Source organism: Gymnogyps californianus, chromosome 6 (genome assembly GCF_018139145.2).
Source record: "Gymnogyps californianus isolate 813 chromosome 6, ASM1813914v2, whole genome shotgun sequence".
Classification (NCBI taxonomy): Eukaryota; Metazoa; Chordata; class Aves; order Accipitriformes; family Cathartidae; genus Gymnogyps; species Gymnogyps californianus.
In genome coordinates this window covers 15,558,111-15,573,631 of record NC_059476.1, presented here as the reverse complement: position 1 = coordinate 15,573,631, position 15,521 = coordinate 15,558,111, and the positions used below count along the sequence as shown (strand labels likewise).

At 38.4% G+C, this 15,521-nt stretch overlaps 1 protein-coding gene across 1 annotated transcript in view; it reads right to left on the bottom strand.

Moving 5' to 3' along the window:
* Positions 1-2,321: 2,321 nt before the first annotated feature.
* The window catches only part of SLF2 (SMC5-SMC6 complex localization factor 2), a 30,438-nt gene continuing 17,238 nt past the window's right edge, over positions 2,322-15,521 (bottom strand). The window contains exons 10-20 of the mRNA XM_050899146.1: positions 14,962-15,037; positions 13,053-13,194; positions 12,489-12,597; positions 11,122-11,298; positions 10,462-10,559; positions 9,903-9,990; positions 9,277-9,399; positions 8,359-8,436; positions 6,567-6,653; positions 5,091-5,159; positions 2,322-3,957 (exon numbers count right to left, since the gene is read on the bottom strand). Of these exons, the coding sequence (XP_050755103.1) occupies positions 3,922-3,957; positions 5,091-5,159; positions 6,567-6,653; positions 8,359-8,436; positions 9,277-9,399; positions 9,903-9,990; positions 10,462-10,559; positions 11,122-11,298; positions 12,489-12,597; positions 13,053-13,194; positions 14,962-15,037 (1,083 nt within the window). The 3' untranslated portion in view covers positions 2,322-3,921. The remainder of the gene's footprint in view (positions 3,958-5,090; positions 5,160-6,566; positions 6,654-8,358; positions 8,437-9,276; positions 9,400-9,902; positions 9,991-10,461; positions 10,560-11,121; positions 11,299-12,488; positions 12,598-13,052; positions 13,195-14,961; positions 15,038-15,521) is intronic.

Sequence of the window (15,521 nt, the reverse complement as noted above, 5' to 3'; positions counted from 1 at the left end):
TCCTTTGGAGCTCCGAGGGAGGATCCCACAGCAGCTGCCTAGGCTCCTAAGAGCTCATCAAGCCTCTGCTCTGCCCCACACCAGCCAGTTCCAAGAGCCTTTTCTCTTTTTCAGGATGCAGAAACAAGCACCGATACGTCAGTGCCAACAGCTGCCCCTCTGGCACAGTGGGGTGTTTCCCACTGGGGAACCTTGGGCAAGAAGTTTTTTCTCAAGAGCTCATAAGCCCAAGGAATGAGCCCCCACAAGAATTAGGAGGGTCATCTCCAGCAGCACCCTTTCTGATTTGCCCCTTCCAGTGGAACAGGAAGTCACACAAACACTAGAAGCCAGCGGAAGAAAACAAACAACAAACCAAAACACAAACCCAAGCCAGGGATACTATGCTATACATACAGTTCTCCTGGGAAAGAAGAAAAACAAACATACAAGACCAGTGTTAATACAGTGGCTTGAAGTATTCCTGCTAGCGATAGGGTCAGCAGAATCCTCTTTGTAACCCAACTAGCTAGTACTACTTGCTTGAATCTCCAAGAGACAGCATAGTCTCCCTCACAGCCCACGTGCCTAGCGTCCACCCCCGGGCTAGGCCATCTCTGAGACCCAGAGCTGGCTGCTAGACGATGCTAAGCACAGGCACCTTTGATGGAGACAGACCTGGCTTGTCTGTGCTCAGAAAACTAACGCTGCAGTATCCATCCCTCATTGTTAGAAAAAGGTCTTTTTCCACACTGAAACGCTACCTCTAAAATCCCACCACATAGCAATCTCACCAGCTGCTCCGCCAATAACAACGGCACACTTCACGTGTTTGTTCCAGTCATCTGCTTTTCCCAAAGATATTCTCAACTCAACTATCAGCTTTGGGGACTTCAGAGAGTTCCTGCAGCCACTGCATCAATGAAGCGTACATGTCCTACTGACCTTCAGCCAGACCTACCTGCAAGTCATTAATCACTTCTGAAATCCCCATCCATTACCAAGTTCCACAACAGAACAGTGAGAATATGAGATGTGCAAATAGTTTCGCTGGCACGTTTCTTCAACTTAAAGCCAGAAGCTTTTTTTTAAGCCATACAGAGGCTTGTCAGAAAATTAAAAAAAAGGGAGAGGGCCACAAATGTATATTTTATAGTCAGCCTTTAATTTCTTGTCTGTGATTACTGCAATAAAGTGCACCTAATTTCACATGAAATGAGATAACATGTCTCTTAATACAGCCAACGTAATATCAAAAGATAAACCTCAGTGCAAAATGCTTATCTGAAGACAACCAAAGCAGTTAAGACATTTACTGTGCAAACAGCCTTTTCCAACGCATGTAACTTCTGGCTGGGGGCCAGTAAATGAGTTGACAAAACACAACGGCAGCAGGTTTGCTATTTCATTTCCAGGAGTCCTGAAGCATTGCTCAGCTCAGCAGTCCCTGGTAAAGACTCAGCAGCGATGCTTTGGGATCATCTCTGTAAGGATACTGATGAGCTCCAATTCAACCCACGTCTAGACTCAAGCAACTGGGGAATTACTACTCAGCTACAAAACAGATGGAAGAAAAGTCCAGACAAAGCAGGAGGGGGGGAGAGAGGGAAAATGCCAGAATGTATACACAGGCATTAAGCATGAAAACACAGGACTGGCTGAACTAAGAATGATTTCAAGACTTTCTCCATTTATAGTAAGCTAATCAGCTGTGAACCTAAGAACTACAACGTGTGCCATAAGACCAAAATAGGACCCACAGCCATTTTTTTTGTGAAACAGAGCTGAGGCATGCCCATTTTGTCCAGGGACATTTAATTAGAAAAGCATGTCTGGTTTTATTTTTTCATTGTTCTATTAAATAAAAGTAAATATCAAAGTGGTTATTTCATCTGGAAAAAAACCTCAGCAGTTTCAATGTGCTTTGAACTGCAGTACAAAAGCTGTCTAACCCCCCTCCCCTTTCCTTCTCCAAAATATACAGGACAGCAACTTCAACTTTACATAGTAAGAAAATATATACACATTACATACAGTAAACATATTCTGCAAATTTTTTAAACTTTATACAACGTTAGTGAGAAAAAAATATAAACATTAATAAAACTAACATACAATATATTCAACAGAGTAAGCAACTGCTACCAGAGGGAAGGCTGATACACTATCAAAGACAGGCAGAGCAAAGGATGGCATTGCCATACCTATATACCACCATGTAATTTTTTTTTTAGCCTAAAGCAGTTCTATCGCCAAACAAAGATACCTTTTGAGGTAGATTCTTCCAATTCTTAAATAACATGTTGAGATTTAAAAAAGGGGATTTTCTCCCCCCACCCCACCCCCGAATAATGCCACGAGCATAACTTTTGTTTGAACAAAGATAAGCTGATTATCCTGTGAAGAGCACAGAGACGCTGTAGTCTTAGGCTAACTCTCTAACACTTGAAATGAAAGACAAAACATTTAATAGGAATTTGTAAGTAAACCTTCCCTATAAGACATGTGCCCATTCTATAGCAGTTCCTTTATATGTAATGTACATACTTAAATCTGAAGGGTGGTTTTGGGGGTTTTTTTTGTCTTATTTTACATTCTCATCTTGGAAAGTTGTAGGGAATTTATCATACAAGACAAGACAGGGTAATCTACAAAAATTAAAAGGAAACAGTATTATAAAACGCACATGTTGATATTATTAAAAATCTCACTTGTTAAGGGAATACCAGTTGGTCCTTCTACCCAATACCTTAACTTTCTCTTCATATATACACACATCCTACAGACAAACCACAGTGTAAGATTTAAATGATGGCATTTGCACAGAGAGCACAAAAGGAGATCACATCTTCCTTTGATTATTTCACAAACAGCTCTTGGAGCTTTGCGCACATATTGTGTGTGTGGCAAGATTTCACACAAAGGAACTCAGACCTCATATGGCTTTCACAGTTTTTACATAGGTGGGCCAAATGCTCATCTCCTCAAATCTCCACTGAGCTGATATTTTAGGATTAGTATGTTCTCCATTTAGAGAAAGTGCTGAAGCCAGATAACAAATATAGAGATGTTTGTTTCTTAAAGAGCAGTACAACAATACTACTGGTGTAATAAGATCTCATTTATAACTTGGTCTTATAGAAACACTTCCTGTGCAGTCACATTCACTGCATAAATAAATTAGTGCCTGAAGATGAGGAATTTAAGTTAAAATGAATGCATCACTGTAATAACAAATTACATTTTGTTATTTGATAAAACACAACCACAGAACAAAGCAGCATCCACTTAACCTGTTTGGGTACAACCACTCTTAAGCTCTGTTTCCACCCTCAAGTGAACACGAGAGCAGTCACTTGTTCACATGCAACTGCTGCATTTTGTATTTTTTAGAGACATTGGATGGTCATACCAATTCTGCTTTGCAGATTAACATGTGCAGGCAGTTCTGCTACTCAGCCCAGTTCTGAACCACTTCCTCACCTGCTCACAACAAGGGAGGTCTAACACTGTTTCTGAACTCACATTACATGTCACAGGGGCGTTCTTTCCCAGCCATCCTAAAACAATGCTTGCAGGTGTGTGCTGGCAAGAAAACTAATACATATGGTTTTCAAATGTCTTGTGATTAACAATGGAAACAAGAAAACTTCCCTCAGCTTTCAATACGATAAAATATTTCTAGCCAATTTGGATAGGGCTATAGAAAGAGCTGGGTTTTTTTCAGTTTACCCACTTCAATTTTTCATAAGTAGTGTATCTGTAGTAAAAGCAATGTTAATCAAATTGGATCCTTGTGTTTCTAGTATTTGCCTGAATCAAGCTCAAGTTCTAACTCAGGTGACTGATTTCTTCTGTTCCGATCAAGGTGAAGCTCCATTCATTCTACATCTTCCTTGGTTGCAGAGTTTTTCTGTTATTTTCCCTGAACTAGGCAAGATTTCATGAATCTGGCTCCCAGAAGTCATGCAGTTTTCCCTAAAGAGTAAAAACAAAATAGTAAACAAGTCAGAAAACCAATGATAGAAGTAAAGAGTAGAGTAGGCAAGTGCCTAGAATTTTATTGGGAAACACTTGCCAGTTTCCCCATATGTGAATCAACCCCAAATATCTCTGAAAAAACAACTCTGAAAGAGCTGCATCATTATCAACTTTCATCAATTGCTAAATAGCTTCTGCAGCCACGTGTTGCTGGCTAATTCCTTTCCCCCTCTATAACAAGAAATGTCACACACACTACAAACGATGTCTTTTTTGCACATTGCTGGGAGTGATTAATAGTCTTTACAGACAAATGGTTGATTACACAGTTTTTAACTTAAATCAATACTAAGCATATACGTATAATTTAAATTTTATGTAAGTGATACACTACATTACTGGAAAGCTAAGCTTTTCCAAGATGGGTAGCTTTATATTCCAAGACAGGACTCAAACAGTTGGTCTGATCACATTACAAAATAAACCTTACAACCCTAGACTGGAAGAAACAGCTCTGAACTCCGGACATCAGTAGAAATTATCCACCTATTCCACCAAGGCCAGCTAGGTATCATGAAGGCAAATATTAATGAGAGATGAATCATGACATTATTTACTACTGCATACTTTTACAGAGCATAAAAGGCTTTTCCTAATCATTGCATGAAATTCAACACATTCAAAGGGGGAGGAGTTATCAAGAGCCGTTAAACATATGTGGATAGGAGCCTTGGACTCAAGTAGTCTTGTAGTCACACACTGCCAGACCACAGCAGGAAGCGCATCACTGCATTTCTGCCCCAACATCCTTTTTGAAGCATCTGCTAATAACTATAATCAGAGACAGGCCCTGTAACTTGACTCAGTACTAGCATTTTAGTGTATTACGCGAGCCACTTACAAAAGCAGCACTTTTAAGGCTAAAGATGACATCTTGGTTTTATTGAAGCCAGCAAAGTAAGGATTTTAATTAAAATCTATTTTAATACATCTAAGTGTATTCCACAGCCATGGCATTTATGAAGAAAAAAATATCTCTTTAAAAGAATATGCTATTTTCAAATGCTAAAGAAGGAGTTAAATGCACCCTGCAATATGAAAAAAGAGAGAAAAAGGTTTCGTTACAGTACCTGAGTAGGTCGAGTGGTTTGTATCATATCTTGCCATTTGCCATATATCCTAGCAACTAAGTCTTTTACCTGCAAATTCAGATTGATTAATTTAGCCATTTATGTTAAAAAAGCCAAAATCATACCCCCTGTCTCCTCCACCCCACCCCAAACCCATAAAACCCTGGATAACCCAACACCCAGGGTTTAGTGGGAGGGAATAATTTTACAGCTTGCACAAAGTACCACCACCTCAGCTCCAACGAGATCCCTGTAATTTGGGACTCTGAATTCAAAGTCATGTACTCCACACAAACACATTACAGGCACATGACTCCCCATGTTAAGTGTTTGGAACTAGTATGCAAGCCTCTGGCCTCCAAACGCCCATCTCATCCTTCGGGTGAGTTAGGTTTGTTACACAAGTCTGATTGTACCTAGAAAAGGTGCCTGCAACTGCAATCACAAAAGCCAACTATGCAGCACTGTCTGCTTCTGAAATGAATTCCTTATACATAAAACTGTGCTTTTTCATAACCAATCACAAGCAGGTGTTTAACCCAAGCCATTCAGAACTGAGATTTGCTTCATATGCTGTGTTAAAACCCAGCACAGTGGTGTCCTCTGGAAGTTACTGTACTATTACACAAATGAAGTGATGGGGAAAAAGAGTAAGATTTTCCCCTCTCAGCACAAGGGCAATAGAAACAAAGGTGAAAGGGACCTGAGATACAAAAATCCAAGGCAAGAGTAATTAACTTGTTAAAAGGATCCACGCTCTACTAATCTGGCTGAATAAAAAAGAAAAATCTTCTTGAGAGGTAATGATGCACAGAACTGCAAATGTTTGATTTAAAGCTGAAGAAGCCAAGGCTTTTCGAAGTTGAGGTAGGTCACTTTATCACTGATCTGATTTGGCTTGCTACAACAGCATGCAAAGCATGAAAGTCACAAAATTAGGACTTTCATTAGTAAGCCCCACACCACAAAGCAAATGAAAGGCAATTATCCAAGCCTGATGCTACAGCACATACACTGTTGGCTTAAACCCACAACATTTTTAACTAACTCATTAATTTGAAAATAAAACAGAGACACATGCAAGATAGGCTAGTCTTTCAGTCCTCTGTATCCTGCCCTGCATGTAGCCTTTGCTCTTAAAAGTAGAGTCAACTATCAGTGACTGCCAGGAAAAGAAACGGAGCAACTCTGTGGGTCTAAAGTTGAGATGCCTGGCTAAAAGGAAGACAAGCTCACATTCTACAGTTGTTAAGAGTCCTGTTGTTAGCAAAAAAAAGAGTATTTTCAGTGCATTATAATGGGCATATATTTATGTACGTGCAAAGACATGATGCAGACAGAGAAGCCAGGAAAAAAAACAACAAACCCATGAAGGACTCTTAGAATTTCCAGGGCTGGGATGAGGGAACAACACACATCAAGAAAACTGAAAACCACTCCAAAACAAACAAAAAACCTCCAGCTTACGTGTCTTACCTTAGTTCGATAAAACAGTCTTGCATCTTCCCTAATATCACATTTTATGTGCTTATCTAAGGCACCACAAAGCTTCAGTAAGTGTTGCTAAATAAAGACAAAAGTGTACAGCTATTTAAAACCTCCATGTCAAAACTAAAAGCTTTCTTCAAATATTATTTCAATTTAAAAATTATATGCTTCAGTTTGAATTTTTCTCAGAAATATGCTGTAAGGAAGGGGGAAAAGAAAAAAAACAAGATTACAAGATTCTCTATCAGGTGCTGGTATGCACCTGGTAAACCAGATCTAAGAGCTTTAAAAAATAGTTTCAAAGTATAGCAGAGCTATACATCACAAATTTTAAAGTTCCTACTAGCTAATTTGTAAATCCTTTCTGTCTCCAAAGTAGCAAGTGCAGTGCCATTCACATCTTTTATGAGCAAAAAAAGTTCTGAACTTACAATAGCTAAAAATAACTTTTTCAGTACTGATGACTCAGGTCATTTTCTTTTGTAGGAATTGGCTGAGCAGGTGAAACATATCCAAGGTTTATGCACTGATCTTTTATTTCTCTCTAAATTTCTGATTACTTTAATAAAGCAGTTTTGCAACTTCATAATCTCTTGATAATGGCTCCCAAGATCTTTTGCATTCTGTTAATTTCTTCCTAAAATTCCTGTTTTCAATCCCTCACTGAACAGCTGCAAAGAGGCTCCGCTCTGCAGAACAGGTGAGACATGCTGAAATTCTACTTATGAACATTTGCTGGTGTCTCAAGACCATGACAATTTACCCCATCTAACTGGAAGAGGACCAGAAATGAAAGTTATACTAATTTTATACAAAGTCTAGCCTGCACCATATTCAGCCACACCCCTCTTGCCATGGCTAACAGGTCAGTGAATAATACACTCTTTCTTCATTAAGAAATACAGAGACATTAAAAAATATATAAAAAAAGATCAAAATCTTCAGGACGGCAGTTGTAGAAAACAACTCAAAAGACCATCACAATATAATTATTTTCTTTACTGAATAGGGTTTTGTTTCAGATTACACTCTGTGATTATCTTTTTGCATTGAGTAGGAAACTGAGACACTTAAGCCCCGAAATATAACCAAACATCACTGCTTTACCTCTCTCAAACAGTTCATATGACAGATTTTTTAAAAGCCAAGAGTGATTCCATGGGGTAGAAGGTGTACACAAACACCTTGCAGCAAGCAACTCACAGCAAGTGATCACAGAAATCTGAATAGGATTACTGAAAGGCTAAGCAGAAGCTATTACTTAACAGATGCTCACATCACCTGACACAAAGGAACTATCACTACAGAGAACAGAAGAGATACAGTCCTAGCTTTCACTTGCTGCATGGCTGCACTCCAGCACAGAAAACAGTGATGTCTTTGAACATATTTTACGGGATATTTTGAAAGTGGTTTTCTTCTAGACTGAAAAATTTCAACGCTACTTCAAAAGTTCAGAGGATCATGGGACTTCTTAGAATTTCTGTGTTGAGTTAACCTCCAGTTACTTTCTGGGAAAGATTAACAAAATAAATGCCTGCTGATCCACAGCCTTATGTTTTGAGGTAGTTCCATTTGCAGAAACGCAGAAGAGGTTTCTTTCTCTGCAGCAGGTACAGAGAAAGCTCTTCTGCATTTACTTTGCCCCAGAACAAAAGTTTCCCCTAGTGCTATTATCCACTGGTCATCTTCTATCACGATAGCTCTTACCAAAATAGACCAAGTGTGCATGATAAAGAGTCTTTTAAAATCTAAGGATCTAGCCACTGAAGTTACTTACCCTTTGATTAGAATTTACAACATCAAAGAAACTAGCTTCACTGACTAGATGAAGGAGGATGTAGATTAGGTAGTATGCCTGGAGAGAAATCAAGAGAGCTTTAGCAGTCAAAGTACAATTGTAACTCTTCACATCTAGATACAGCACTATCTTTGCTTTCTGGAATGATTCCTCCAACAGCCAGATCAATGGACAAGTATGTCTACACATTTGCCTAAATAACTAATTTGAAACAGTACATTCATACATTAGAAACATTTTAAAACAGTATTACACTGTTTTAAGTTATCTAAGTAACCTACAAAACTTTCTGTAGTTTTAATTACTGAGAATTAAATTCAGCAGTTGGCTTTATCTTCCCTACATACAGATCATCTACATCTGCATCTACATACAGATCAAAATACTTGCTAAGAGATTCCATGATAGACTCAAATAACCAAACCAATATTGAATTTTTGGATGGATGGAAATACTAAATCTTTCTAATACTTGTTTATGAGAAAAGATTCATAAAGGATTCATAAATCTCCTTCTGAAGCCTGCAGGTGCAGGTCTGGCTCAGCATCAAACAGTTTCCACTGATTACATCAGAAGGGAGGGAGGATGGTCCTCTGATTACAGAAGACAGGACTCAAGATGTCCATGTGACCTAGCCATTCAAAAAATCTGACGATTTCCCCGTTTGTAAGACAGCCTAATACAGCTTCCTCTGTCACACGCTACTTCTTTCCTTCCTCCATGACTATAACCAAAATTGAACATGAGTAATATTTTAATTATACAGCAACAAAATAGTGTATATACAGTTCCATGTACAGAACTGTCCTCAGTTAACAGAAATTAAAAGAAACATTCTCAAAACTGTAGAAGATGCATAAAAAGACAAATGCAAAAAAAGCACTATCAGCTATATACCTCCTGTTCTAGTTCTGTATGAAGGTGGTCTCCATCGGCATTCTGCTGCTCCAGTCCTTCTCTCATCTTCTTTAGTAGATTAGAAGGTTTCATGTACACCAGAAACTGATGCAGAAGAGACATCTAGAGATACAAACATCAACAAATTGGACTGGTTTACTGGCAACAGAAAATTGGAAACTGAGTGACACTACAATATTATTTGTCCACTGAGACAAGAACATAAAAGGCATTTTTAATTAAAATGGAAGTTTTTATGCTTTGGGTAATTTTTGACTATTCACGAACTAAAGTGTTTGTATGTTGCCTCAATAAAAGATCAACTGTACAAAAACAAAGAGTGACTCTACATGAACACAAAAGGAAGACTGAAAGAAGTGTAGACCTCTGTCCAATGTCCAAAATGAACGTTTAGGCACATAAACAATACTGCACTTACAATCTGCAGAACATGCAGGTTACACACATGTGCAAATATACTTCTAATACTAATCTTAACTAAAAATTGCTAACTGGTCATTTTGCAAGGTTCTTGAAAATAGGCTTACAGTAATAAAATATAAAACGCAATAATATACATGTTTTCTAAACTTTCAAATTATACACACACAACACATATGCAGTACCTGCTTGTCACTGTCATCAGGTATTTCTTTATGCTTTTTATTAAGAAGCTTTGAAATTAGCACTAGGCTAAGACGTCTTCTTACTTCCCTGAAAAACAATTAAAAAAATTTCTTTCCCAGAGAATTTCTGAAATCCACACTGTTTCTACAAAGTATATGAGCCTATGCATGGCTTCCCTAGACACAAACTTGCCTACAACTATTAAATTGGATTTTCTGAATATAGGTGTCATCAAACTAGTAAAGAGGCTAGTAAAATATAAGAACCCTTATCTCATTGTAGTTTTTCTTCTGCACAAGTAAACGCTGCTAGATGCTTGCCTCCAAGCCTGAAATTGAGGATCTAATTCATTCTCCTCACTCAGATAAATTATGATCTATTCATTTCAAAGATACAGAACTCATAACAGATTGACACAAAAGCAGACATGAATCACCCAAGTTTAATACCTATTGCATTTATGAGACTTTGAGCTTATACAAATAAATCAGCTGTTAATGATACAAATAAATTAGCTGTTAATGATTCTACATATTTCTGATGTTACAGTGTCATTACCGTCCACGTATTATCCAGCTAGGCACCAGCTGAACTAGCCACAGGAGATTATGGTGATGACTGGAGAGTTCACTCACTGCCAGGCAGAGTTCAGGCATCTTTAAAAGAACAACAACAACAACAACAAAAATCCCAATACTGAAGAATGGATATGGTGGGCATTTGTTTTATTTGCAAAGGAGTACACATCTCCTCCCAAGAAGCATACACAGCATAAACATTAAAAGGAATGGACCTAATAAGAGATGATGTGCGTAAAGATATTTCTGCGTTGCACCTGTAGTTAAGTCTGCTAAATACTATTTTACAGTAGGGTAGTTGAGATCAGATTGCTTTTAATGACATTTTATCAGCTTAGTGCAATCAGTTCTTCATTCTTTCAGAGAGCCGTTTTAAACATACGGCTATTAAGTTCAGTACAACAGTCCCCTTGCAGAAGAGGACAGGGAAGCATAATGTCATGCAACAAAAACCCTCTCAGTATTACCCACCCACTTCCTAAATCTCACACAAATCCAAAGCTCCCAATTTGCTCATATTACATTTTCAAGCAGTGTTTTTCTGATGTCAAGAAAAAATGAAAACTACAAAACAGAAGTTTCTTGAAAATTAAGTTGCAGTTTCATAAACCTAGTACAAGAAAATTACTTAAGAAGTTACCTTTGTATCCCAGTCTTTTATACTTATCAGAAGATTTATGAAAAGGCACTGAAAATCCATCAAAGGAATTTGCTTTAACTGTTTCTCCAAGCTTATTTTAAATAGCAATAGAAGCAGCAGCAATATTTCTTGATCAGTATATGCACCTTGAATTATTGTTGTACAGAAACCTAGAAACTTTAAAAAAATAAAAAGCATTAAAATCTGAAATTGGTTTAGCTTATTTTAAAGTATGATGAGAACTTAAGTTTTCCACCCTCACATTAAAATGCACCTCAAATGAAACATTGTTCTTGCAACACCTGTGTACTAACATCTCCCCATCTCCCCATCTCCCAGTAACTGCACTTTATTTTTTTTTTATACCTGCTGGAGGCTTATCTTTTGAACGTGGCAATATTCCCTGGGCATTACAAGAGTAGGAAAGATCTTTCTCCACTGCACAGATAATCCTCATCTAACTGAATGAAAGACCGACAGACTTTCTAAATACACAAGTAATACTGAAAACAAATCAAGAGATTTTTTCCCCACCCAAGTACTATCACATGGGTTACTTACAATATGGGATGTGTGTGTAAATGAGAACACAAATTAATCAAGAGATGTGTATTCTGTCTCTAGTGGAGATGCTTCAAGTGCTTCCTCTTGCACTAAGTTAAAAATCTCTACAGACATTATGTTAGGAGGATTCAAATATTTCCACAAGGAACTCTGAAATCAGTTATGAAGTCAGTATTTTCACCATACAACCTTTAATCACAGAACTAGCCTGTGAAGTGTGACCAGCACTCATTCAGCCTATGGTCTCACAGGGCACGGTGCATGGATCTAACACCTCACTTCCACAGAAGAGCCAGTCACAGCTCCACCTGCCCTCCATGAGCTCCTACCTCATTCACCTTGTGCTGCACAGGGACTGATCGCATACTTCTGAGAGCTGCACTAGCACACTGAGGCAGCATAAAACATACCACCCAACATCAACTACTCTTCCCATTTCCACTGGAACACAGAAATGGATAGTTTCTTCTACGCGAGGGAGCAAAGACGTTTGATAAAGTGCCACAGCTGGAAAAGGAAGGCAGCAGAACTGTGCAGTTGTGAGTGAAGCCAATGGAAGTCAGGAAACTCTAAAGTTTGCAACAAGCCTGCAATAATCTCTGCTGAATGTGAAGCTGAAACCACGGGATAGCATCTACTCGCAAAACATGCCCAGGACTAGATTAAGACACCAGGGTTTTTGCTAAACAAACAAACAACACAAAACACCAAACAAAACAAAGCAGCAACCACCACCACCACCACCCCCCCCCAAAAAAAAACAGACCACAAAAACCCTCCCACACTAACTAGAGTTTTCTCACCTTAATCACATTAATTAAATTGTTTTCTGGTAGACTGGAGAAGGCTGGACTGGCAGAGGTTAGGTCTCCTCTTGGCTGTTGTTTACTCACTGTTTCTTGCATCTGACTTCTAATAAGAGAGACACTAATCTGAGCAATAAATCAACAATTTAAAAGCCCACAAAGGCTTATTTGCATCAAACTGAAGAAAAAAAAAACGCCTGCATGTTTCAAAATGCCTTCAAATCAAAACAACCCTCAGTTACAGAGCACACACATCTATTTCAACTTGTAACCAATTACTTACAATTCTGCCCAGCTATTTAGGCAACAATTCTTGTAAACCTCCATTAGGAAGGTGCAGGACAAAGGACAATGCTCTGGTTTGCTGAATCCTTACCTGGCAGGCATTGTTTGAAGTTCTGGCTTATTTACTCTTACAAAGACCTCAGCTGAGAATTTAAAGAAGAGTATGGCTTGATGGAAGGGAGGGGAAATAAAGGAGAACCTTCTGATTCTACATTCTAAGCACAAGGCTTGCTTTCACAGGATCTAAGCAATAAATATCAAAAGGAAAACACTTACAAAATATCACACTCGTTAAAGTTGGGCTGAAGATGCTGCAATGGAAAGAGAGATCTAAACGCAACACCCATATTGACAAAAACAGCTGACACATCAGCTAGTGAAGGAATCCATGGTTTAGACTGTTCATCACTGATGGAAGCTACAAGTAAAAGACATGGAACGGATTAGTTTTAAATTTAGTTCTTCGCATTAGTCCCTTTTAAGGGAAACAAGTAAGCTCAGCAGTCTGCATCAATTCTACCAGCTCTCATCTCAGAAGAGCTGGTACAGTGAATGATATGCTTATTTTCAGAACGGGGGGGGGGGGGGGGGAAGTAGTCTAACACAGTATTTTATGCTAGAGAAACATCTTGCCTACGTAACACGTGAATTACTTTAAAGTTCCACCCATTTTCCCTCACAGCTCTCTTTCATCACAAACAGCAGAATAAGCAGGGAGGCAATATTTGCTTTTAAGAGAATACATAAATTACCATTCTGTGTAGGTACAGGTAAGAGGGTGTTATCATAGTGGGACTGGAAGTGGAGCGCAATAAGATCTGAAAACACGCAAGCTTTCTAGAACAGAAGTGCTAACCAGATGGAATTCACTTATTTGATAGAAATAAGAAACAATGCTCATTGCAAAAAGGGCCTATTTGTATGATGACTTGTATCTGAAAGTCTGCAAACTGTACAGAGGACTCCCTATAGGACACTAAACTAGCAAGGTAACATCAAACTAGCCACAGTGTTTTCCAAACAATGACAGAAGTCACTAGAATTCTGAATTGGGTCCATTTTGTGTCTTAGAGCTAAGCTGGTGAGAAAAAAACCAAATATAATGGAACATAACACTCAAGACACTGCACGTTCAGATCTCAATGTTCAACTCAGTAAAAACACAACAACAAAAAAGATGCATCCTTAGTTAAGCACTGGAACAGAATGTCTCAGAATGGTTTGAAGACTCCACAGTTTGCAATTTTAAAGTGGTTAAACAACTTTCCAGGAGCAACTGTAGCTATTTGATCCTGCTCCAAGTTCAGAGATCTGCTGAGATCTCTCCCAGCCTTAATTCTTTGAATGCTCATTCATCAGCTTGAACCGTTCATTCAGAATCAAGCTTAGGATCAGCAAAGCACAAAATAAAGGAGGCTACATTCCCTCTCATATCAGCTCGCAGTCTAATTTCAAACAAGATTCAAAATATGGGGTACAATCTGGACAGACCTGAGCAAGTACTGCAAGAGAACCGCATTACTTTAACAATGTTAACTGGCAGGCTTAAATGAATTAGTGACTTTTGATGGATCTGAATAAAGTGAAGACATGGAGAACATACAAAGGAACTTATACTGGAGAAGTATTTGAAAGTACAGATGAAGGAAGGCAAAACACACAAGACACGAGCGGCAGTGTGGGCTGAAGCAGATCCTTGAAAGTGTTTTGTGCAGGTGTATGATTCTTTTCACTTTTGCCATTTATCTGGAAAGTAAACTATGCAGTGCTACATACTGAGTAGGACTATACGAAAAACATCTTGTAGTCCTTAAGCTATGAAATGAAAGTCTGCATCTTCCAAAGTAAAAGATGGAAAGGAGAGTAAACTTTTGAGCAGACTGGGCTCCTCTTTAGGTTAATTCTATTTGTGAAATAATAGAAGTGAGTTTAAAAGGCTCTGTACCAGATGCACTGCTTTGCAAATGCATGCCAGGACCACATCCTGTGGTACAGCTTGCACACACTCAGTGAAGACCAACTCCTAGCATTTGTGCGTTACATAAGTAACAGAAGAGCCTAAATTCATGCCAGAATCACAGAACAGAGCCAGTGCCTTTTACTTCCTCCCCAATATCTTTCTATACTTAACAGAAGGGAAATGCCTTCATTCAGGTGGTCAGTTTTCCATCCGCCAAATACTCACCACTTTTTAGTGTTATCTCCATCAATCTGTCTAAAATCTGGGTGGAAACACAATAGTCAGGATGAACAGACATCATCTGTGCAGAGAAAAGAAGCTATATGTCAAACACCAAGTTGCATGATGGCATCAGTTTTCTTTTAATTAAAAAAAAAATAAACCAACTCTTTGGGAAAATAAAATAAGAAACAGGAACAGAAAAAAAAACAACCCACAACCCGAAAGCCTCTAAAGCAAGATACACCAAGGAGAACAGAATATTGTGAATATTGATTATTTCAAGCACTGCACAGATGCTATGAATACTTCAAAATTAATTATTTGCAATATCAGAATGCTGTAACCCCATGTTGAATCTGTTGGTTCATAAGAAGGTACTGAAGGTTAAGAGAATGGCAAGTATCACGTATCCCTTTAGAACCCATTTGCATCTGTGATCAAATTGAACTCCTTCATCAGGAGCAGAGGCAACAAAGTTAACTACAACCTTTTCCAATCATGGGCAAGTTGAACATATGCAAAAACTGAAACAATGAATTCTTAGATTTTCACAGAACTCTTGA